Source organism: Podarcis filfolensis, assembly GCF_964270895.1.
Source record: "Podarcis filfolensis genome assembly, chromosome: 7".
NCBI lineage: Eukaryota > Metazoa > Chordata > Lepidosauria > Squamata > Lacertidae > Podarcis > Podarcis filfolensis.
In genome coordinates, this window is record NC_139603.1 from 43,310,005 (window position 1) to 43,336,174 (window position 26,170).

The window sequence follows — 26,170 nt, forward strand, 5'->3', positions numbered from 1 at the left end:
AATGTTTTAATGCTGTATTTTACTCTTGTTTTTTAAGTTGTATTTCAATCAATTTGTTTTTATATCGGTTGTTAGCCACCCTGAGCCCGGTCTTGGCTGGGGAGGGCAGGGTACAAATAATAATAATAATAATAATAATAATAATAATAATAATAATATTTCTAAATAACTGTTTTAAAACTGTCATTTGTTGATAGTTTTGTTTATTTCTGTAAACCACTTAAAGGTTTAGCAATATAAAAAGGCTGTGAAATAAAACAAATAAAATTAACTCCATTTTTTAAAAGAGTCATATATTCAGGTTAAAGAAAATTATAGGAAGCACAGTGGGTGGGTGGTTTCAGTGTCTGGGAGAATGGTCATTTGCCTGCCCTGGATGGAGTAACTCTGTCTGGAAAAATGGGTGCACAGTCTGGGAGTTCTCCTAGATCCATCTTTGTCACTCAGGGCTCAGGCAGCACTGGCTGTTATGAGTGCCTTTCACCAGCTGCAGCTGGTACACCAACTATGACCATTATTGGACAAGGATAACCTGGCTGTAGTGATTCATGCATTGGCAAGCTTAAGACTAGACTACTGCAACGTGTTCAATGTGGGGCTAGACTTGCGCCTGGTATGGAAGCTTTTATTTATGAGGCAATAAAAGAAAATTTGATAAAGATGTTTTACAGATGGTATCTAACACCAACCAAAATATGTTAAATGTATACATAATTTGTTTTTATGTACACCACTTAGAAATATTAATGATTAAGCAGTATATAAATAATTTAAATAAATAAATAAATTGAGCAGTATCATTTTTAACAATAAGTTTTTTGTCCATCCTGAAAAAGTGAACAATCTTGCTTAATATCCTTGTAGGCATAAAGAGAGAACCATACAGGAATCTAAATATTTTCTTTACACAGTGCACATGAATTGCTTGATCAGAAGTTCCAGATTATACCCCTAGAATGTCAGAGATCTGATTATCACAGCAACGAGTTACAGGCATGGAGAAAATATCTAAATTTCCGAAGGGGGGATTTTATTTAAATGAAAGATTGAATAATACTTTTTCTTGATGATTTATATCACACTGGGGATGAGGTAATCACTAGGAAGCTGGTGTAGCTATACAGAATTCCAAGATAATGGAATTTCTAGATCCAGATATAGAAGTTCATTCCAAAAACTGGCCCAGTCTTTTGACTGATCCAGAAAATCATTAGGCACCAAAACAATGGAACTGGAAAAAGTGGGCATGTAATCATTTCCATCTCTCTCTCTCTCTCTCTCTCTCTCTCTCTCTCTCTCACACACACACACACACACAAACACACGCCTTTAGCTGAATATAAAATTACACAAATAATATTTAAATGTTTTGACTATTCAAGATAATGATTTTTTTAAATGGCCAAGTTATTTTTTAAAAATACAAAAAAAGTTTGTGTCACAGTATAATTCTCCTCAGACTTATTTTTTTATTTGCTTACTTTAAGAATTTATAAACCACTTCCCAACAAATGTTTCTTAAGCACTCTACAATAAAGGTATAAAAAAGAACATATAGTACACACAGCAATGTAAAAACAAATCTTAAAAACATCAAATTGCACAAATTCAGTATACATTATAAAATGGCTGAGTCACACTTTGGGGGGGGGATGCCCTATTAAATATAGACATTTTCAGTAACTGGCTAAAAGCAAGAAAATGAAACACTTGTCTAATTTTAATTGGAAGCCAATTCTAGAACTTAAATTTCTACTTTTCACATGCTAGCCTCTATAGGTTTCTTCAATCATCCAGAATATGAAATTCTCAAAAGGTTCAAAGAAAAAAGTCAATAAGTGAACAAGGCTTCAGATGAGCAACAGATACAGTGCATCCATAAACAAAGGACATTAAATGACTGGACATACTACACGTGTAGGTCTTTGTTTTTAGGAAGAACTGCAGAGTATTAATGCCACATTATATGGTGTCAGGGAGCCATAATTTTGAACTATATTCAACTTTGGTCAATCATTCAGGGGAAGGCTTATTTGAACAGGTTCAAATAAGAGCAAGAGCACAGCACATCACAGGACAGGCAAACATGTTAGAAAGGTTAAGAGAGCTGGGTCAGATAGAAACAAGGTGTCTTGAGAAGGAATTTGAATATTTTCTGTAGCTAGATTCAATAAGGCTAGTAAAACACGCAGGGAAATTTAAGTAAATTCTAACTATGGAGGCAACTAACATTTATAATGTTTTCAATGATGAGTTCAGAATGGTGACCAGAAGGTGAAGAAAGTAATGGTCTGTATATTTTTAAATAGACTTTGAGCCAAGACTTTATATCTGGGCAGCTCTGCTTCCTTTATGATCACCAGAGAAGTGAGTGTATTTTGCTTCATGCTCAGGAACTACCTGCTTGCTGCATTTGACTACAGAAAAAATATTGTCCAAGCTTGGAAAGCTAGGAAACATGGGAGGCTACCGAGGGTAGTTCTCCCCTTGTAGCATTTGTCCTGGTTCACTTGCATGAGGCCTATGCTTTTTAAAAAAATACTAAATTGCTGTTTAAATTATGAAACATTTGCTGCACACACCTACACCTATTTTCTGCATGTGGCATCCAGTAATAATTGTATGTGTGGTATAAAGTAGCATGTGGACAGGAAGAAGCTGGACCAGACATTCATCCCTAGTACTGTACCTACTAGGGTAAGAGATTGTCCAAGGCCACACAGTACCCAAGTCAAACTCTTCAAGCTCTCAATACAATATACACTTACTGTGGCTTTTATGCTCTTCACTTTCAAACACTGAAGCAGGATAGCAGTGTCAAAAGTTAACAAAGACACAGCACTAAAAATCTTCAGCACAGGAGGCTGTATCTTAGACTTCAAGCATAAAGTTCAATGATCCCAGCGAATTACACACGTGTTGCACTAGCATAACCTTTTTTAAAAAAAAGATCTGTCATCTGCTCTACGAATTTTAAACATGAGCCATCAGAATGATACTGGCAATAGCATTTCCTTTACGCTCCAGAAGCACCATTTTTTTGTAAAAGAAATTACTTACTGCACGTTCGTTGTTGCTTTCTCTCCCCCTAGCAGCCTGTCGAAACACACGCAAATGCTGGCGCGCGTTAACACACACACACACACACACACACACACACGCTGAACACTGCCTCTTCCCTTTAGAAAGGGCTGACAATGCTGCAGACCAAAAGAACTCAGTCCTATCAGCATTGTTATTATTATTCCTGAACGCGATTATCCTGTCCTCACTCACAAAAATATAAGCCTCAGCGCGGGGCGGGGAATACGAGAGAAACCACGTATCAGAGAAACAGCCCCACAAGGAGGGAGAAGCAGTGACAGCAGCGGCAGCCATGGCTCCAGCTGCAGCAACAACAGTGACAGGCTGGGATCGAGGGAGCCAAAGGGCTGCCGGATGGAAAGAGCCCCTTCTTCGGGCTGACAGTCCTCGTGCACAGTATTAGAAGCGGGGGGGGGGAGCGGCGAGGGAGGAAGGAAGGCACGACGACGCACCGAAGGAAGGTGTGTCAGGAGATCTCCTCAGAAAGGGCTCGTGCGTGTTCCATGTAGGCAAAGAGGTTGCAGTACCTCCATTACGAGGAAAGGCAGCGCAAGAAAGGGGGAGTGTTCTCGCTCTCTCTCTCTCTGCTTTTTAAATGTGCACCCAAAGCAAGCAGGGCAGGAACAGGCAGCAGCCAAAAGGAGCCCACTTCTATACGAACCGCGGCTCCCTCCCGCCTCACGGGAGGTTCAGGGGGTGCTACAGACTAGGGTGGGCTGCCTCGCGCTCGTGCGCGCCCGCGCGCGCGCACACCCACCCACCCACACCCACTGAAAGGGGCACATATATATTCTATACACTCACCTCCGCCACAGAATAGGCTGCATAAAGGGAGCCCCATTTGCAGAAAGGAGGGAGTTTTGACAGACACGCACGTACATATGACACCAGGAAAGGAAGAGGGGGGATTTCAGAGCGGCGCCAAGCCGTTTCTAGAGCAGTTGTTTTCTTCTTTAGTGTCTCCTTGCCACCCTCACCTGTAAAGGGGGTGACCTACAAGGGGGGGTGTCCTACAAAGGGGGTGTCACTCGCGTAACTGCCGTTGCTCCTTCCCTCCCCGCCTCCCCCCCCCCGCGGAGTCTGCGGTGGAGATACTGGTGGTTTCCTCTCCTTACCTTCTCTCAGCGGAAGGGAGGCGGCTCTTTACAAGAAGCGCCGTCCTTTAAAGAAGATCCGAATTCCGCAGCCACCCCCTGCCGGTCAGCGGCGCCTGGAGTCTCAACCCCGCTCCGAAAGCCACGGCAAGAGTCAGGTTTTGACGACACCCCTTCTCTCCTCTCGCCCCCTCCCCTCAGCTCAGTCGCTCCCCTTTCCCTTGCCCCTCTCGCTCGCTCTCCCCCCACCCCCTCCGCTTTTCAAGCCCGTCAGAATGTCGGTTTGTGACTTTCCACGCGGATTGGCTGAAGCGCCCGTCACGTGACCTGCAGAAGGGCACCAGAAACGGGTAGGCACGCGCCGCCGCCGTGAGCGTTAAAGAGGAAGGGGGGGAGGATTTTAGAGGGCACGAGAGTAAGAGCCAACGTCATAATCACCCTCTTGTCAGAATTCCTCGGCGTTCCACATAAGAAATGCTACTTTCTCCCTAGTGTACCACGCAGATGTAAGGGAGAAAATAAAAGGAATAACGGGCCCTGACACGGTTAGAGGGCGGAGACAAAAAGCGAGTGCCTGGTGCGCATGCGCGCCCGTCGTCTAGTTTTTCCCTTCTCGGGTGGCGCTGCTGGAACTTTCTGGAAATACTAGCGGCGGTGGTCCGAAGAGGCAGGCTACGGGTAAGAAAAGGAACGCGCGGGCTAGGCTTCCTCGCTTGGGCCGAATGCGAACGGAGGCATCTTCGCCCCGGAGCCACTCCTACAGGTCACTCCCTTCCCCAGGGAAGGGCTTTCCGGCGGCGGTGGCGCAGTGAGTTTTCATAAACACCGAACGCGCATGCGCGGCTGGTGTGTGTGTGTGGCTCCGCCGCATCCTAATAAAAGCGGGGGGGGGGGGGGGGCAGCAGTACGCAGGGCTTTGCTCCCCTGTGAGGACTACAGTCTCACGGGGCTAACGCGTGGGGAACAAGGGCTTCTGCAAAGACAACCGAGCACCGGTTCACGTTGCACGAGGACTGAATTAGCCTCCCCACCACTGCAGAGCGTGCAGCCGCTGTGACCGTTTTTTGTGGTGTGTGGTCTCAGTAAGCGATATGACGAGGTAGCTCCGCGTTTGAAACGAAAACCGGTTGAGAGTAGATAGTTGGCATTAGCCTAGTATAGCAGGGTAGCGCGTAGTACTGGTAGTACTATTCACGTCACTGGTTCTGACTAGGAAAAATAGCTGGGAACGTGAACTAGTGGTACAATTATACCCATTTGAGTCACAAACTTGATAAAATACTAGATCAACTTTAAATGTGATATATAGTGTTCTGGAGTAGTCCCCTTCACTTCCTATATGCAGACAGACACCTAGAAACTCGTGTGACAAGAGCCTGATCTCGTCAAGATGTGTTCTCCTCAGAACTACTGCCAAGCAGCTGGACGAATGAGTTTTATTTCTTTAGAAAGTGGCTTTTCATAAGAGTTTGTAGCTCAATGATTGTTATAATGATGTAAGGTTATATCATTAACTATCAAAAGCTGTCACGCATAGTACTAGACTTTGTGTTCTATGTAGTAGACTCACTGGGGTTTGTTAGTTTTAGCTCAGCACCCTGATGGGAGTTAACAGATAAATTCATGGGTGATGAAGCTATCAAGGACTAGGTCCAATGGCTATGTACTACCTCCACTGTCAAAAGGCAGCATGCCTTTTAATAGGCATTTGCTGGGACTTGCAGGTGAGGAGAAAGCTGTAGCACTCAGGTTATGCTTGTGGGCTTCGTGAACATCTGCTCAACAATATGTGAACACAGAGCTGGACTACATGGGACTTTAGCCTGATGCAACAGTCTTATATTCTTATTATTTAAAAATAAATTTTGCAATATTTACAAAGCAGAGTGGGTGTGGTTAATTGACTATAAGAATTGGATTTAGTTTTTTGAGACACTATGCTTTGGTTTAACATTTATATATTCAACTTCATTTTGAACCAGGCTAAGAAATTTCCCATAAGAAGTTTTATAAAACAAACTGGATACTGTGTATTGTCGTCAGGATACTAGAAGGCTACTGTTCACAAACATACAGATGTTGTCATAAGCACAGGCCCGGTTTCACAGACCTTTGATACTGCATAAACCCATAAAAGGCACCAACAATAAGGCACATGTCCAGAAGCATAAAATTCTGGGATTGACATTCTGCAGTTCATAGTAGGTGCAATTTACAATTTCCATTTGATTTGTGAAAATCAGAAATTAAAACATATTAAAGTTCTAAATTAAAAGTTTATTAAAGGTGATACTTTGTTGGAAAGGCAATTAACTGGTTATAGCTTTTTCATCCACGCATGCCAAATACGTATCAGTTTTAAGTCCTGGACTTTCCCCCCATCAAGTTAGTGACAGCCACTGCTAAAACATGATTAAATACAGTTGCTGTAAGGAATAGAAACATCTGTCTAACCTCACAAGACCAGCTTTTAGATGCTTTAAAAATAAATTTTGGGAGGATTGTGCAGAAGCAATCATGAATCTAAAGATAATCTCCTAACTTCTCTCTGTAGATTGCAATTCTAGTTCAAGAGTACACTGTGTATCTAGTAATTTAAGTAGGTTTAGCTGCATAACATACACATTTAAAGTTAAAACTTACTTTTTTGTTTTTTTCACCACATGTAAGTGAACTTCATGAATGAAGATTGGAGAGGAAAGTTTGGAGAGGAAAGGCGGAATGGTAATGTAGTAATTTCAAAATATTTTACTTTGAGGAGCATACATTAAAATCTGCTTCAGATTACGCAGTGTATTACCCTATCTGAGTTCTGGTTTCTTACATTAAACATCCCCCGTTGACAGCCTGATAACTCACAGCTCACTGTTCTGAAGTATAGGTAAAGGTAAAGGTACCCCTGACTGTAAGGTCCAGTTGCAGATGACTTGGGTTGCGCGCTCACCTCACTCTATAGGCCGATGGAGCCGGCGTTTGTCTGTAGACAGCTTCCGGGTCATGTGGCTAGTATGACTAAGCCGCTTCTCGTGAACCAGAGCAGCGCACAGAAACGCTGTTTACTTTCCCGCCGGAGCAGTACCTATTTATCTACTTGCACATGACGTCCTTTCGAACTGCTAGGTGGGCAGGAGCTGGGACTGAACAACGGGAGCTCACCCCATCGCGGGGATTCGAACCGCCAACCTTCCGATTGGCGAGCCCTAGGCTCTGGTTTAGACCACAGCGCCACCTGTGTCCCTTAGTTCTTAGCAAAACACTTTTAATATAATCAAAGACCAGGATGTAACAATAAAATCTATCTTCTACGCTGAGACGGAGTGGTCTGCACATCATGTTAAGCCATCTAATTAGTGTACCACAAGTAGAGAGATATTATGAATACCTAAACAATAGACCCTGAACAGATTCAAGTAACTTAAAGTGAAGACTGGCAAGGAATCTAAGGAGTCTAATCTATAGGAATTAGAAAGATTCCCAATTTGTATACTATAAAAGTGAAAATATGCAAACTCTGGCTCAGGGCTTAGGGCTTAGTTCTGTCTTTATGGAGTTTAAGAATTTGTAAGTACTTAAATCAAACTTAAGTTTTTTGTTAGGTCAGCAACACAAAACCAATATTCAATGCTTATTCAATAGAATAAACTGCATTTACATTGGTATCTTGCTAAATTGGACATACTGAATTATATGAATGCTAGTGCTGTCAAACACATTAGTTACGAGAATATCCCAAAATTATAGTTTGCAATAAATAGAAACTAGGTTTAATCGTGCCCTTGTTTCATTACAATTTGCATTCAGATTATTGTAGGACATTGTAAAGCACACACCTTAAACACAGTATTCTGTGTTAAATTCACAGGTCTTTGCATTAGTAGCCCTGAGATTAATTATATGGCATTGAAAACATCTGTCCCCTCAGTGTACCCAGTGGACAAGTCATATCTTCAAAATCACCTACACTGTGTGGATACCTGAAACTTCTACCTGGTGCAACTATCTTTGACTATTAAGGCCAGGGATGGGTAATTGTGGCCCTCTGGATGCTGCTGGGTTACAACTTGTATTATCCCTGAAACTGGCTTTTGCTGGCTGTGGCTGATGAGAGTAGAAGTTCAACAATACCTGGAGGGCCACAGGTTAGCTATGTATAAATTCCACTTGCACAGCAGTTTGGTCTCTGTTAATATAATATTTTTCCCACCCCCCTTTCTACTCAATTTTTTTTGACTACTTGTTAGATTTATATAATTTATGTACCATACCAAATATATATATATATATTTTAAATAAAAGCTTTTTAAAGAGACTTTATTTTGTTCTTATTTTAATTTCAAATTTATGTAAAATTGATATAAAGTGTTGTGTTACTTGGGTTAGAATAGCCCTGGTTTGGGGATGACTCTTGCATTTTCCATTTACCTATAACAAAATTAATAAATATAAACAATAATAAAACTTGAATTTTAATCTCAGGTAACTATATTAAAGTAAAATTATTATACCAGACTGTAAGCAACTGAACTCATGTTTTCATCTGTATGCAGTTCAGATTTTATTTTCTGAAGTAGTTCCTTACAGCTAGAACAATAGTCTTAAAGGTCTGTCCGAACTCCAAAACCAGGTCCCTTGGGTGGTTCTGTCAGAGAAGTGAGACCACCAGCTGGCTCACAAGAGAAGCGCCCACTCCTGCAAAAAGAGAGAGCAATTAACTTATGCATTACTTCCATTGCACTACTCATCTTCAAGGGTAAACAGAAGTCACTCATTTTCTTCAAACCTCTTTAGTTCTGGATATTTGTGAAAACATGAACCTAGTCACAAGTTTAAAAACAAGTTCAAAAGCCAATGTATGCATGCTACTTTCTAAGCACAGTTGTAGTTCTTGCATGTTCAACTTTATAGCTCCACTGAAGTAACTTAGGCTTACATCTGAGTATAGGATCAGGCTGTGTCTTGTAAACCAAAGACGTAGGTCGAATTTTACAAGCTGAATGTTAGGGAAAAAACCCTCAGTTGTTAAATTACTGTGTGTTTATTACATTTTTATCCTGCCCTTTTTCTGAGGACCCCCATATTATTCTCATAGCAACCCACTGAAATAGGTTAAGCATATATGGGACCAGCCCAGTCTTCCTGTGAACGACATGGCTGAGCAGAGGTTTGAATCTGGTTCTCTCTGGTCTTAGTCTAGCACTGTACCTCACTGGCGTAACATTCTTCCTCTGTAGCAAGCATACAATCAAATTACAAAAGAAAGTGATGCGGCAAATACTGTTTCTCAAAAATAAAAATTAATAATTTCGTGTCTGAGAGTATCACAATTTGACTATAACTTGCAAAATGATTGCCACAAATCAGTGAATCTGATTTAGTGCTGTATAGCCACTGAAGGCACTTGATCTGAAATCTATGCAGTGTAAAACTAGCTTGAGCCTCCTGACTGTAAAGAAGTGAAGATGTAAGCATGTCAAATAAACACTTGAATAAACACACAATTAAATTTAGAAGCAATCCCATCTCTCTGAAGTTTGGTCAAGACTCAATACTGCTGTGAATTCAGCTATTGTAAGCCTAGAATGAGACCCTACAAGACCTGAAGAAGAGGCTAATGAGTATAAAGACTGAGATTTCTACCCAAAATATAAGGACAGTAGAGCCTAGAGCACAATATTTAAAGATGTCCAACAGCTCTTTATCCCATAGAAAGACATCAGTGCAACTCCCTGTTCCCTTTTCAAACGACACCAAATTAGATGAGGAATTTGGCGCCTCCGACATTTCTATGGCAACAACACCTAAAGAACTCTATGTTGCTGACAATCTGGAGATATCCAGCACCAAATCTACATCTGAACCTTTGCCTAATGTTCCAAAAACTTATCAGAATGATCAGCCTTCTCTACTGTACCCGGATTATCCGGAGCTTTGGGCTCGGCTGTCACCAATATGCTGATGACACTCAGCTCTATCTGCTGATGGATGGCCACACCGACTCGGCCCCGAACACACTGACCAGATGCTTGGAAGCTGTGGCTGGATGGTTTCGTGGGAGCCGATTGAAACTAAATCCTTCAAAGACAGAGGTCCTATGGCTAGGTCGGGATGGCATGGGGATGAGGGACCAACTCCCTTCTCTTGCGGGGGCCCAATTAGTGCCATTGCCTTCCGTTAAGAGTTTGGGTGTAATCCTTGATGCCTCCCTTTCCATGGAGGCGCAAGTTACAGCAACAGCCAAGGCGACATTTTTCCACCTTCGCCGCATCAAGCAGTTGGTCCCTTACCTTTCCCGCCCCGACCTGGCCACAGTGATCCATGCGACGGTCATCTCCAGGCTTGACTACTGTAATTCGCTCTACGCGGGGCTGCCCTTGAAGCTGTCCCAGAAACTCCAGCGGGTACAGAATGCTGCAGCGAGGCTCCTCACGGGGTCTCTGCCATGGGAGCATATTCACCCAGTGCTTTTCAAGCTGCACTGGCTCCCGGTGGAGTACAGGGTCAGATTTAAGGTGCTGCTTTTGACCTTTAAAGCCCTTCACGGCCTAGGACCCTCGTACCTATGGGACCGCCTCTCCTGGTATGCCCCACGGAGAGCCTCAAGGTCCATAAATAACAACACCCTAGTGGTCCCAGGCCCTAAGGAAGTTAGATTGGCCTCAACCAGAGCCAGGGCCTTTTCAACTCTGGCTCCGGCCTGGTGGAACGCTCTGCCTCATGAGACCAGGGCCCTGCAGGAGCTGATTTCTTTCCGCAGGGCCTGTAAGACAGAGTTATTCCACCTGGCCTTTGGCTTGGAGCCAGTTTGATTCCCTCCCTCCCTCTCTTTCTTTTTTCTTTTCCTTCTCCTCCTGCGATGAGGCTACATTTTAATATTTTAATGTTCCATTATTTTAATGTTGTATTTTATTTTTGTTTTTAAGTTGTAATCATTCATCGTTTTTATTATTGCTTGTAAGCCGCTCTGAGCCCGGCCTTGGCTGGGGAGGGCGGCGTATAAATAAAAAATTATTATTATTATTATTTCAATGAAATATTTTGGCAACTAGGACACAGACACTTAAAGTTTATAAACTTGAAGCATCATTGGAATAAAGGTTTATATTTGGTTTCCCATATCTATAGATATGTTTGCAACTTGCTGTGGAAAGAATATGTAATGCTAATTACAGACGATGTTACTGTTCCCAATTTTCCTTAGTATTTATTATATGGTACAAATGAATAAAATACCTTGGTCCAGGTTTTGGAACTTTTCCAGCTTTTAGTTCATCAATTATGTCTTCTATGTCTTTTGTTGTCAGATCTTCCTGAAATGTGAAATAAGGAAAAGGTAAACATTTCCTGACATTTAAAAAAGTATGATAGCATTTTTTGGGGACTAAAAGTATCACTCTGTGGTAATTCTATTAACCCTTGAAAAAATGTAGGCATAATTATAGCTTTTAAGTGGGGCAGGTTTCCTGCTGTCTAGTAGATCCTACAATTTGTCAATATGGTTATGGGAACAAATGCTCACAGCAATACGCTACTGTCACACAGCAAACACGGAATACAAACTGGTTCAAATCTAGCTCATTTCCAGTAAAAAAATGAACAATCCACTTAATTATTTATGTGAGGAAACAACTTTTAGTACTGTTAAAATAAAGAAAAGACAGGATAAGTTAAACTGGATAAACATAGTTTGATTACATTGGGTTATATTTGGTTACTCTGAATAGTAAACTCAGATGGTAAGCACCAAGAGGTATTGCAGAAGTATACTTTAAAGGAGGGGTACAGGACAACCCCTCTTCATTGAGGACTGAGCACACTCAGTATCTGGTGGGGAAACAAAAGTGTGTGTTTGGGGGAGGGAGGGGGAATGAAATGAGTTAACCTGCTAGCATTGTCCTCTTCCAGGATATCAGAACAGGAGCTCCCTAGTTATTTTAATGCAAATATTTTGTTACAATTTTGGGGGCTATTTTGCCATGCAAATTCCAAAGCAAACCTAGTTAAGTGTCCCAGTAGTACAGGACAGAATAAGTTGTGGCTAAGAGAGAGGGGCTTATGACAACCCTGCAATAAAGTCATACTGTATGCCGCAAATCAAGCTCAAGTGGTTATTACACTTCAGCGTTGTTCAGAGATATTACACCCTAGTGCAGGTTTGAGGATTGGGATGAAGCAAATAGCGTGTGCAAATCTGCAGTGATACCCATTTCTCTCATTGCAGATTGAGCTGATAAAAGATTTTACAACAACCCTGCAGGGTTGTTGCAGGTTGAGGGCTGTGCTGAGAGAGAGAGATAGAGAAGCTTATGACAGCTCTGCCATATACAACTATTAATATTGCAGGTCAGAGGTGGGGCTGAAGTTGATTCATATTAAAAAGGTAAAGGTAAAGGTACCCCTGCCCGTACAGGCTAGTCGTGACCGACTCTGGGGTTGTGCGCTCATCTCGCTTAAGAGGCTGGGAGCCAGCGCTGTCCGCAGACACTTCCGGGTCACGTGGTCAGCATGACGAAGCTGCTCTGGCGAGCCAGCACCAGCGCAGCACACGGAAACGATGTTTACCTTCCCGCTATAAAGCGGTACCTATTTATCTACTTGCACTTAGGGGTGCTTTCGAACTGCTAGGTGGGCAGGAGCTGGGGCCGAACGACGGGAGCTCACCCCGCCGCGGGGATTCGAACCGCCGACCATACGATTGGCAAGTCCTAGGCACTGAGGTTTTACCCACAGCGCCACCCGCGTCCCTTGATTCATATTACCAGTCAAAAATTCTCCATACTTCTCAGGAGGAAGAAAAGGCCACTCTGCATGAACTGCTACTTCAGACCACCTTGCGGAGAGGAAGGTTTGTGTTCTATTAACTTGCATGCAGACCAGCTGCACTTTATATTAAGGTTGGAGTCAAGTCAAGGAAGAGACTACTTTTTTGATGCTAGTGTTTGTGTATTCATCTCCCCTAAAGCCACAGGATCAGACAACAAATGCACCCCATGGATACACTGCAACATTTTGATGGAGGGACCCACTTGTACTTACATAATAGTTATCATTTATTTGTACCATTGGTGCATTTACGCAAGCCCCCAAACATTCCACTTCAATCAGAGTGAAGAGTTTATCAGGTGTTGTTTCTCCAACTTTTATACCTAGGGACATAAGCAAAAACAAAGCAGCATTAGAACCTTGCAGGCCTTTTCCCACTTGCCCTGGGAGACCCTGACTGACTCCAGCTACAAAAGCTGAGGCTGCTGAACACTCTTGGGCTGGGGTATTGTTTAGCGGGAGGTTGTTGCTGTTATTTATATTTTTTAAAAAATATCTTTGTTTTAGGTCTTATTAGGATTTATGTGGAAATTGTTTAATTTTGTTGTATGTTTATTGTTTATGACCACTTTTGTTGTTTGTAATTATGTATTTTTTCATGTTGTAAGCCGCCTTGAGCATGGTTTGAACTATGGAAAGGAGGAATACAAATAAAATGATGTATGCAAATAAATGATGTAATCTCAAACAGTACATTTTCATAGTGATTTCCTTAAATATAAACAAGGACAAAATTCATAGATTGTGTCTGTTTAGTTAAGTTGGGAATTGTGTGCAAACAGGTGCTCTGTGTGTGATTCCCAGCCTGATCTAACAGCAGGGGTTGCATTCAAACTTACAGGACTATAAAGATCTGGCTGTTAGAGCAGGCTGGAGAATCTAGTTTTATAGTGCATGCACTGTTGAATAAGGACTGATATTTAAAATTATAGCTGTTTTAGACCTTATAAAACTGAAAGCAGTTGGCTGCATTATATGAATGCCTGTGTGGCAGTGGCATCCTGCCAGGATGACAGCTACACCCCCACCACTGTAATATATTTAGCAAAGTGTCAGGATGTGAAAACTTAATGTTTCTCTCTGTTGTTGAACAGATCCATAAAGGTTGTACTTGTCTCATAACATTCAAAAGGTTACTGACCAAGGTGTGGTAGAGTGAGAGATGATGTCTGGTCAGACCTGGACAAAGATCCAAGCTATAGAAACTATAGCATTAAAACAGCCACAGCCATTTTTAAGCAAATTAGGAGAGGGGATATGGAAAACATTAGGCTCCCTTAATTTTTATGTTTACCTCCTTTTTCCAGCATTTCCTGAAACTTCAAGTTGTATATACTGTATAACCTGTTATTCAGAATGGATTGCAGTCCCCAGAAGAGAAGGGCATACAATTTCTAGTTGTAATGTGGGCCTACGGTTATGCAGATAATTATCACTGCTGTTAAGCAGGCCTGCTCCTATGCTCTCATTTAAAGTGTGTTCAGTATCAGTTTAAAACACTGTTATTTGAAGTGATGAGGTTTTCACATTTTAGTTTGATTCCAAACACTTTCTTTACTTTCATTTCCAGGAAGAAAAAGGTGTAGTAGCAGAGAAAATAACTATATATTAAAAATGTTCTGGAGCCTTACCAAATCCTCTGTAAAAGGTAGTACAATGTAAATGAAGAACCCCACATAAGAGAAGTAAGCTATATATCCTACCAAGCTTCTTCTGAATGGCTTCTAATATGCTATCCGAGTCACACAGCATGCAAGGCGTAGTGGTGCAGATCTGAATATGGTATTTCCCAACGGGTTTACGATTATACATTGTATAAAAGGTTGCTACTTCATAAACTCTCATGGGAGGTATGTCTAGAATCTCAGCAACCTGTAACAATAAAAGACTGTTTTATTTTTTCAGGACATAAAATGAGCAGTTTCAACTAACACCAACATTTTGAAAAGCAATTATAATGCCAGCGATGATATGAATCCTTGTATTTCTTAACCAACAATTCCCCCCCCCCAAAAATGTGATAGTAAATGTGCATTTTTTTCAAGCATTTGTTCTTCCAAGATTGATTATTAACAAGGTTTATTGTTAATAATTATTAACAAGGTGTTATTGTTAATATAGTCCATGACCCAGACTACAGTTACCATCAGCCCCAGCTAGGAGAGCCTTTGGGGTACGAATGATGGTATTTGAGTCCAACAACAATAGTAGATCCACAGGCCATGATTTAATCCCATGAACTCACTGGTAGAAATTATCAATAAATATTTTAAAGTGCTAGATTTGAGGCTATTCAAAACCATTTACAGACTATCAAAACTATTTACAGACTAGAAAATGTTCTACCACATAATTCAAAGCAGCACCAAAAAACCCACATCCCTGTTGTCCTATGCTATATTTTAGTATACCTATGAGTGCACTACCCCGACCTGCATATAGTACATCAGCAACGTAGTCGGATAGGAACAGTCAGTGCACTTTTATTGAGCTACAGAAGTCTTTTAGAAGATTTCTTCATGATACAACTTTATTAAAAAACCATACTATAGACAGTAAAGCTTTTAATAACTACTACTACTTACACAGGTATAGCTTCTTTCACATAATGTGCTTTACATTTTGTACAAGACTAACCAACTATTATAAACAGCATTATTATCCATGCTTCATATGCAAAAATACACAATAATGATTACATACAAACAAACAAATATACATACATACATACATACATACATACATACATACATACATATAACTGATCAAATAAACAACAGGGACATTCCAAAGGGCCTTAAGAAATCATGTACAATATTCCTTAACTCAAGACCAATAATCACATAAGCAAATGATTAAACAGATCAATTCTCATGCTCAAACTACTGTAAACTCAAACTTAGGTCTCACACTCAAAACATTTTTAAACCCTTAACTAATATGCACAAAAACCCTGCTTTAGTGAAATATTGAATATAGGCAAGCTATATAAGCAAAAAGTTGGCCTGTCTGATATTCTGTTCTCTTAATCTAAGTACAATGAGGGGGGAAAGTATTTGATCCCCTGCTAAATTTGCCTGTTTGCCCTCTGATGAAGAAATGACCAGTCCATAATTTTAATGGTAGGTTTATTGTAGCTGTGAGAGACAGAATAACAACAGGAAAACCCCCAGAAACCCAGAAGACAAAAGTCAGAGATTAATGTGCATTATAATGAGTGAAATAAGTATTTGATCCCCTATCAACCAGCCAGATGTCAGGCTACCTGGTATCTTCACTGTATGTAACGAGCTGAGATTAAAAGCACCTGCTGTAAGGGAGAGGTCTTACCTGTAGTCCCAGCTCGTTACAGTACCTGTACAAAGGACACCTGTCGACAGAAGACATCAATCTAGCAGATTCCAAAGTAGCCACCATGACCAAGACCAAGACCAAGACCAAAGAGCTGTCCAAGGATGTCAGGGACAAGATTGTAGACCTGCACAAGGCTGGACTGGGCTATAAGACTATTGCCAAGCAGCTTGGTGAGAAGGTGCCAACAGTTGGTGCAATAATTCGCAAATGAAAGAAACACAAAATAACTGTCAACCTCCCTCGGTCTGGGGATCCATGCAAGATCTCATCTCGTGGAGTTGCAATGATCAGGAGAACGGTGATGAAGCAGCCCAAAATTACATGGGGGGAACTTGTCAATGATCTCAGGGCAGCTGGGACCATAGTCACCATGAGAACAGTTGGTAACACACTACACTGTGAAGAACTAAGATCTTGCAGAGCCTGCAAGGTCCCCTTGCTCAAGACAGCACATGTACAGGCCCACCTGCAGTTTGCCAGTGCACATCTGAATGACCTAGAGGAGAACTGGGTGAAAGTGTTGTGGTCAGATGAGACCAAAACCGAGCTCTTTGGCATCCACTCAACTCGCCGTGTTTGGAGGAGGAGGAATGCTGCATACGACCCCAAGAACACCATCCCCACCGTCAAACATGGAGGGGGACATATTATGCTTTGGGGGAGGGTGTTTCTGCTAAGGGGACAGGACACCTTTACCGCGTTGAAGGGACCATGGAAGGGACCATGTATCGTCAAATCTTGAGTGAGGACCTCCTTCCCTCAGCCCAGGCATTGAAAATAGGTCGAGGATGGGCATTCCAGCATGACAATGACCCAAAACACACGGCCAAGTCAACAAAGGAGTGGCTCAAGAAGCACCTGAAGGTCTTGGAGTGGCCTAGCCAGTCTCCAGACCTCAATCCCATCAAAAATCTGTGGAGGGAGCTGAAGGTTTGAGTAGCAACACATCAGCCTTGAAATCTTACTGATTTGGAGAGAATCTGCAAAAAGGAGTGGAACAAAATACCTCCTGAGATGTGTGCAAACCTGATGGCCACCTACAAGAAACTGTTACGATAATGAAGCAATGCTGCTGCAAAGTACTAGCTTGAAAAGTAAACATGATGGGAATGTTGGGACTGTTTGTGGGAAAAAGAGGGACACTCAATTCACAGTGCGAAGCACCGGAATTAGCTCAGAGTGAAATATGAGCTCTTCCGTTTATTCCTGTCCGGGATGTACAGGAAGTGTTTGTCACAACACTGCTGGAGTATGGAGAGAGCAGTCATGTTTTTTGTAACGCTGCAAAGACAGAAATAAAAGCATGTAAATACGTTTCTGTCTATCCCTTTCCCCTGCCTGGGGGGGCAGGAAAGAGGGGTGTGTTCTTCTCACGTTTGAGAAGAATCGCCGATCGAGACCTTGCCTGCGCCTGCTGGGGAATGCAGCCAGGGAGGTCAACAGGGAATCAAGCCGGGTGCCTGGGACTGCTGCCGGCTTCTCCTGAGAAGGGCTTGAATTTCCCAACAGAAACATCTGACCTCTATAATTGCCAACAAGGGTTTTGCCACCAAGTACTAAGTCATCTTTTGCAAAGGGATCAAATACTTATTTCACTCATTATAATGCACATCAATCTCTGAGTTTTGTCTTCTGGGTTTCTGGGGTTTTCCTGTTGTTATTCTGTCTCTCACAGCTACAATAAACCTACCACTAAAATTATGAACTGGCCATTTCTTCGTCAGAGGGCAAACGGGCAAGTTTAGCAGGGGATCAAATACATTTTCCCCTTACTGTAAATACAATAGCTTACCTACCAGTATATATTCCCCAACATCTGTTATACCACTCTGCGATGGACTGGATGTTGATGGAGCTCCAGTTCCCTTCGTATAGGATTCTGGATGCAGCTAATAAGCACCCATTTCCAAATGTCATGTTTTACTGACACATCCAGGTAATTCAACAACGACAACAATGTGTAACTGAACTCTGTATACCAGAAACCTATTATTTTGGTCTTTAATCATTCTCAAACATTTTTTTGCCCAGTCGCATTTCCACCAAAGATGATAAAACCACCCTCCTCTTTTTGGTATTTGCAGAAGGTGTCTGGGTAATTACTGTTTTATGTAGTTTTGCAAGAGTAATATACCATTGGGGCCATGCATATACAGTGGTACCTCAGGATGCGAACGGGATCCGTTCCGGAGCCCCGTTCGCATCCCAAGCAGAATGTAAGACGTGACAGCGCGTCTGTGCGTGCCGCGTTTTGCCGCTTCCGCACATGACGTCATTCTGACCGTCTGCGCATGCGTGAGCGGCGAAACCCAGAAGTAATGCACTCCGTTACTTCCGGGTCGCCGCGGAGTGCAACCTGAAAGCGTTCAACCTGAAGCGTATTTATCCTGAGGTATGACTGTAAAACGGTTCTTGCTTGTTCCCATATTTAACAAAAACTTACACACCAATAGCCGAAGGTTTTCCTACACTTTCATCAGAACATTTTCACCAATATTCTGAGCCCACTTGATAATGTATTCCTTAACCTGTTCCTCCTCTGTATCATAATTTAACAATAATTGATGAACTTCAATATAAGCTTCTCAAACTCTGCCATATCTTTTTGTTGATTATTATACAATGGTACCTCGGGTTACAGACGCTTCAGGCTACAGACGCTTCAGGTTACAGACTCTGCTAACCCAGAATTAGTACCTCGGGTTAAGAACTTTGCTTCAGGATGAGAACAGAAATCGCGCGGCGGCGGCAGCAGGAGGCCCCATTAGCTAAAGTGGTACCTCAAGTTAAGAACAGTTTCAGGTTAAGAACGGACCTCCGGAATGAATTAAGTTCTTTCTCTTTTTAAAAGTAATTTTAATTAAATTTTCCATTTCAACAATCCAATTTAATGTGATTTGATTGGATTGTTAAAATGGAACGAATTAAGTTCTTAACCCGAGGTACCACTGTATCTAAGAATGTGTTTGAAAATATCTAAACCATGGAGGGTCTGCCTCCTGAAATAATGAAATACCTTATTCATTGCTGATATAGGTAGCCATCCATGCTGTCTTTGGGCTAGATCCAGGACTGACATCACTGCTCCAGATTTGTGTCCCTCTGGATAGTTGCTTACTATTGCCTCTATTCTCTGTTAAAGAAAATAAGCATTACAATAGCAAAAAAAATCAGCTTTCTGTAAAGGTACAGCCTATCAAGTATCATGACATACCTTATAGTTTTCAGGTGTGAAATCAAATTGAGTATTTGGGTTGTTTTCAGGAGTATCTCTGTGCTGTACAAACAAAATAATGAAACAATTACACATATTTAGAACACATATGTCAGATGCAGCAAAAACAAGACTATTCTACCTTAATAGTTATGTAGAAGATGGTATTTTGTACAAACACAGCTTCTCATGCAAGTATGAAAAGATGCATCTGCAAAAAAAAAATTCTTCTATTCAACAGATACAGGAGCCGCTTTCTCCTATACATCTGGTCAGCCTATTTCAAACAGACTGAAATAAAATATTGTTCCCTGCAGTTTAATCATAGACTCAACACAATATGAAAAAAGCTTTTTTAAAAGACTAACACTTTAGGGAATTAGAGCTTCAACCCTGCATAAGTGTTATAGGTAAATTCCACCAGTATCAACATTGGTGTATTTGCTGTAAGGATTGCAAAAATAAAAACGCAAGGCAAACTGTAGGGATTGTACACCAGTCAGTTGATTAGTCAAAATTTAACTATCACTTTACTATTTCATAGTCCCCATTTTCTAGTTAAATCCAAGTTAATACCAAACGGGACAGCCAGAATATCTCCTAGCATGAAACACAGTATGAATTACAGGCAGGTTGAAACTGCTACAGTGCACCTTTTCCTGAAAAAAACATCCCTTGATCCACTCTCCAACTACCTACCACCTTCCATCTTTGAACTCCTAGAGCAGGCCGCTTATTCCTCTTATGTTGCCTTTTGCTTTCCTACTCAACTCCCTCCACAGCCCTTCTTCTTTGTCCGCTTGGCAAAGACTCTGGTTCATACCCTAATCATATCTTACATAGAATAGCACAATCTTCTCCTTGCTGGTCTTCTCGATTTTGCCTTCTCATTTCTTTCCAGCATTCTCCTGCCAAAGTTGTTCACTTCTGTTGCTGCTCTGATTGTGAGACACTCCTCCCTAAATCCCCTCACTGTTTTTTACTTAGTTCCCACATTCAGAACATACACCTTGCTCTTACCTTCAAATGTCTTTCCCCTTCTCATCTCTCCACTATATCCAATATATCCCTGATCATGACCTTTGCCCCTCCAGCTTCACCATTCTGTGTGTTTACTGCTGCCTTCTTTTCCCTCCCCATCATCTTCGTTTTCCCTGTACAGAAGTTTAGTTAAGCTCCTCAGAGACAGGGACCAGTACTTTTGTGCTCTGTAAAGTGTCATGCACACTGATAGCATTATATACTTAATTAAAATTACATCTCAAGTAAAGAAAAAAAGCACTAAATACGTTCAAGTAGCTAAGTGTCTGATAAAAATTAAAAGCAATAATTTCTGCTTGAGAATACAAAAGAGCTACAGAGGGTATAATTATGTATTGCAATATAGGTACACATAGAGGAGTCATGTATCATAAAGAATGGTTCGTTATAAATAAGCATATATATGCTTATTTTTCTAAGCATATATATGGCCCCCTATTGTGTAATTTTCCCCACTGCACATTTTGTCTTTATATCAGCAGGTCATCTATATTAGGGGAGATGCCTTTTATTCAATCAAACTGTCTCAGTATTGTCTATGCTGAGTGGCAGTAGCTCTCAAAGCTTTCAGCAAGGAGTCTTTCCTGATCCTACCTGTAAATGTCAGGGGGGTTGAACCTGGGACATTTTTGCATACAAAGCATGTGCTCCACCATTTAGCTAGACAGCAGGACTTAACATCAGAAGTGTTGTAAAGACATACAACATGGGCAAAATTTATCAAGCCTTACCAACATTTCATCATACCCTACTGAGTGGGGTTAATGTTGTGATATCTCTTTTGCTGTCTTCATGCCAAATTTCTCTTTCCTGTCTATTTACAGGTTCCGGTTACAGTGGAACTTCTACTCATGACCACAATTTGTTCCGGAGGCCCGTCCTTATGGTGAAACAGGTCGCTGGGAGAGGTGCCATTGTGCGCAGGTGTGGGTGATGATCACCCACTCCTGCGCATGCGTAATGGCGATGCCGCTTCTGTGCAAGCGGCGATTGCCGCTCCTTTGCATGCACGAACGGCGGCAAACCCACTGGTTATTTCCAGGTTTCCCGCGGTCGCAACTTGGAATGTCTGCGAGTGGAGGCGGTTGTAAGTAGAGGTTCTACTGTACAGTTAAGTGAAAATGTAGATACGAGTCTTTGAAATAAAGGCAAATAGAAGCACCAGTTTGTACAATCTATAAAGCAACAATGGTATCAAAGTTACAATTATGACCCACAAAAACTTCCTGCTGAAACAGGTTAACTTCCAGGTTAACAGTACCACCATTACTACAGAACAGATGCATTATTCCTACACCCAAATAAACAGAAATAATTAAAGCTTTTGAATTCATAAGGAGTTACTCAAATACATTCTTTCTCAATACAATCTCATCTTCATTAAATTAAAAGGGGAGATATTATCAATGTAGTCTTACATTTGTTGAGAAAAATGGGTTGTGTTATTACTGTGGAGGACAAGTGATAAAAAAGACAATAAAAACCACATTTCTAAATTTTCAGTTACATCTGCTTTAGTTGTACATACAAATTGCTTACCACAAACAAAGCTCCACCACCACCATTGCGTACAGCTGTTGCATGAAGAGAGCGAATCTGTGCAACCTACAAAGCACATTTTATAGAAGGTAAGCATCCATTTTAAAGTTACATCTTACATATACAGTACGACATAAAAGAAAAAAGCAGAGAATATCAGAGAAACCAATATTTAACCCACCTGAAAAAAGTTTTGTGTCTGCCCATCCCTTCTGCTCCTAAACAACTTATATAATTCATGATAGCGGTACCAACTGGAAGCTCAGAGTAAAAGATGATGATGGGCATGATTTTAGCCTGCCTGTGACCCTCCTATGAGAACCGCCTCAAATACTTTTCCACAGGAACTACAAAAGCACAGTAAAGTTTGCTTGTGCATCAGTTTTCAAAGCTTTATCACCCTCAGCCATTATATTAATCCACTGTCTCACACCAATATGCTTGATTGGAATCCTCCAGTGACAGCATGCTTATCTAACAACTAAGTGGTCTGCTTCATAGAAAACTAACAAAGTGTGCTGCAGCACTAAAGAAGGCACATTACTTGAATCACTGAAATTGCTATAAACAGTACCCAAATAAAGTGCAGTAGTAGGAAAACATTGCAAATCAATGTGCTAAGAGGTCATAGAGAAGGAAACAGGAAAAGAAGTACAGTATATGCTTGGGCAGGTCTTGGGCAAGAGGCAATTTTACCACGGAAAGATAATGAAGCAAGTGTACAATAACTAATATGAACAAACAGATTATCAATGCCCATTACTGTATAGCTATTGCCAAAACATACAACTTAATGAGAAGCTATCTACAGGCTTCTGGCTAAGCAACCAAAATGAACCTGAATTTATCTTGGAATACCTATTTGCCACCATATACTCTCTCCTAGTGGTTGTCTTGAGAAATAGTCTGGTAGCACACTGCTGCAAGAATTCAGGTGTGTGTTGATATAGCTTTTCAAGTTTACAAAAGAGAAGGAACAGCAGTTGTATGCATTTGAACAGCATGGTGCATCGCTGTGAGATAACATCAGAACACTTCCCTAAACTGCTGTCTAACTTTAGAGAAGGGATGATAAACATGGACTAAAAATAGCCACATCTGTATTCCAACCCTGCCTCCCACAAACTTTAGTTGCAGGAGGTAAAAAAACCACAAGTGTTTAGAAACAAATAGGCAATCCAATTTTCTTCTGCAGGGGCACCAGAATCTGTTGCTCATCTAAAAACTACTGTTTGTGCAGAGATTAATTCTTCAAACAGCACATAGTTCAAACTATGGTATTCACTACCACATGATGTAGTGACATGTTAACTCCAATTTAATTACTTTAAAAGGGAATTAGACAAATGATTGAGATAAGACTATCAATGGCTACTAGTTATGATGGCTATATGCCAAGTTCAGAGACAATATGCCTCTGAATACCACTTGTTAGGGAGGGCTATTGCCTTGGTGACCTGCTTTCCATTGGCATTTGGCTGTCCATTGTGGGGAAAAGGATGCTGAACTAGACAAGACTTTGATCTGATCCATCAGGGCTCTTATGTGATTGGTGCCAAAAACAAATTTTAATTTTAAATTAAATGGAATGTTTTCTTATTAAAGTAGAATCCTAGAATTGTAGTGTTGGAAGGGGCCACAGGGATCAACCTGCAATGCAAGAATCTTTCGCCGAACGTGGGGCTCAAACTCACAACCCTGGGATTAAGAGTTTCATGCTCTACTGAGTGACCTATATTATTTATTTATATACAGAAATTTGTATGCACATACAAATATTAATATGCTTCATGAAAACAGCTCAAGAAAGTTGTAGGCAAACTCTACTATTTAAAGTAACGCTTTAAAAAGAAATGAGACTGTTCCTTTGATAAAAAATATATTCAAAATGCACTGGAAATTCATCAATCTTGCAACTGTCTCAATGCTCTTGTGGTAATTTCTATAACTGTTTTCCATCCCTTTTTGCCTGCAATTAGGGAACTCCTTTTCCATGCTCAGAAATACACATTGTACTCTTCTCTCATCACCCACCTGTCAAAAACATGTATTTACTTAAAAACCAAAGTGACACAACAGTCCAAGTTATCTTAGATTTCATGCTGTTCATCTCAGCAGTTGCCCCTGCTATGGAATACCAATTCCAGTCATTGTGCTTTCTATTCACTAGCTATCTCTTAGGTATAACACAGGACTCCTGCCATCATTTGGCTCACCCAGGGCTTGTGTTGCTGGTCTGTTTGGCAGCCTTTGTCTGTGGTCAGAGGGAAAAAGCAACAACGATAAAGCAGCGCAGCACAAGGTCTGGGCAAGTAAACAGACAACAAAGGAGGGGTATGGCAGATACAGACCTACATGTTTAAATGGGGCCTGCCAGGGAATCTATCTAAAGCCGGAATCGATTTAAAGTGTTTCCTAGGACCCCACCACTTGTGAGGCTCCAAAACCAGATGCAAAGGCCCAGCAGAAGAAAGAGCTCATATGCTCACCCAACATGCGCTTCCAATTCTCTATCCACAACTTTATCAAGATTTGACAGGATTAGGAGTTTGGTCTAACGCTGTCACGTGAAGTTTGAACGTTCCCAAGACCTAACTTCACGTTACACGCGAAAAATGCGTAACGCAACCCTTACGGTCGCTCCTGCTTGCAGAACAGCCCTTCCAAAAAAAGAGGGTGGCATTCAGGAGGTGAAGAAGACGACGGCGGCATTTGTCCTTTCCCATCTACCTGCCTCCCCCCGGTCCGCAGCCCATTCCCTCTCCTCGTATGGTTTATTTTTCTTTTATAAGGCTTATTCCCAGGAAAGCATGGACCGTAAAGCAACCCCGCTCCCGACTAAAACCTCCGCCCAGCCCTTGTCCACCCCTCCCGCCATCTCCGCTTCTCCGCCGCAGAGGCTGCTAGGCTCGTCGGGAGCGGGGCAGAAACCGAGTCAAGCTCCTCCCTTTCCCCTTCCACCCGAGGAAGGCGAGGGCCGCCTCCATGCCCTTGGCCGCTACTGCCCTCCACCGACATTGCCGGGGACGCCCGACCAGCGCGCTGCAGGAAGCGGCGTTTCCCTCAGCCCCACCGCCCTCCTTACCGAACGCGCGAAGGCGGCCCGAAAAGGAGCGGACAGCAACATGGCGGCTCTCAGCCGCGGCTCCTCGCCGCCGCCGCTGCCGGCAGACAAATGGAAAACTTCTCCTTCTCGAGGAGACGCGGCTGCTGCTGCTTACGCGCTCGGCGCCGCGCGCGCAGTCGCAGTGCGAGCCGCAGGCTGATCTGCGCATGCGCGCGCGACTCCGCCGCCTGCCGAAGATTGTGGACGCGCCTACAGAAGAGGAGAAGGAGAATAGATAGGCGATGGGTTTCGAAAAGCAGCCCGATCGCGTTATGGAATGCTAATGGCAAAACGTTTTTTTTAAGCCAGAATGTGCGAAACTTCAAAACTAGCTATATTTAGACCACGGGTGTAAATGTATTTATTTGTCCAGGTCTTTCCAACCCGATGGTTCTTAGTTTTCATGATAGATGTCATCATGTCAGATTTTATTCCGTTTTATTTTATGTTACTGTATTCTGTATTTTGTGCCTCCAAGGAGCGCATCACAGCTGTTGGTGTCACTGTGGCAGCAGCAGAAAGCAGGTGATGCATTCCTTGGAGGACCGATCTGCTGCTCCTGTGGATCTGATCCTGCCACCTGAGGCGGTTGCCTCACCTTGCTTCATGGGTGGGCCAGCCCTAAAATTAATAATGGCTTGCCTTCAAAGTAGTGCCCATTAGAAAGAATATGTACTGTACTATATTGCTGAAAAAGTCATTGTATCTCTGCCCTCTCCAAGATAAGGTTGACTCAGTTCTAGGTCTCACCTAGAGCTGTTGTGAGTTTTGTCACATACTTAGGGTGTGGTAATGAATAGGAGTTCTGTCTTTGTTTTCATCTGGTCATCCAACATGAAGTATATCTCCTGTGCCTATTCCATAATTCCCACATCATGCTCTGGCACCACCATTTTTTAATGGGTGCTACTATGCAGC

General features: G+C 42.0%; 2 protein-coding genes and 1 long non-coding RNA gene across 9 annotated transcripts in view; 1 reads left to right on the forward strand and 2 right to left on the reverse strand.

Moving 5' to 3' along the window:
* The window catches only part of ANKRD12 (ankyrin repeat domain 12), a 48,962-nt gene extending 44,223 nt beyond the window's left edge, over window positions 1-4,739 (reverse strand). For 2 of the 7 annotated variants that reach the window (XM_083622455.1, XM_083622453.1), the window contains exon 1: window positions 4,200-4,481. The gene's annotated coding sequence lies outside the window, so the exon portion shown is untranslated. Of the gene's footprint in view, window positions 1-3,888; window positions 4,167-4,199; window positions 4,536-4,616 lie in introns of those variants that run through there. The other 5 variants (XM_083622451.1, XM_083622450.1, XM_083622449.1 and 2 more) reach the window with 5 other exon arrangements.
* Window positions 4,720-15,042, forward strand: LOC310766462. Its single transcript, XR_014550169.1, has 2 exons — window positions 4,720-4,856; window positions 12,962-15,042. It is a non-coding gene; the product is annotated as an uncharacterized lncRNA (long non-coding RNA).
* Window positions 8,709-25,427, reverse strand: NDUFV2 (NADH:ubiquinone oxidoreductase core subunit V2). The gene is made up of 8 exons (XM_083622683.1): window positions 25,232-25,427; window positions 22,147-22,212; window positions 19,567-19,629; window positions 19,369-19,485; window positions 14,702-14,870; window positions 13,212-13,321; window positions 11,409-11,485; window positions 8,709-8,867 (listed from the first exon to the last, which is right to left on the reverse strand). The coding sequence occupies exons 1-8, from the start codon at window positions 25,271-25,273 to the stop codon at window positions 8,774-8,776; spliced, it is 738 nt and encodes a 245-aa protein (XP_083478809.1). The 5' UTR covers window positions 25,274-25,427; the 3' UTR covers window positions 8,709-8,773.
* Window positions 25,428-26,170: the final 743 nt, after the last annotated feature.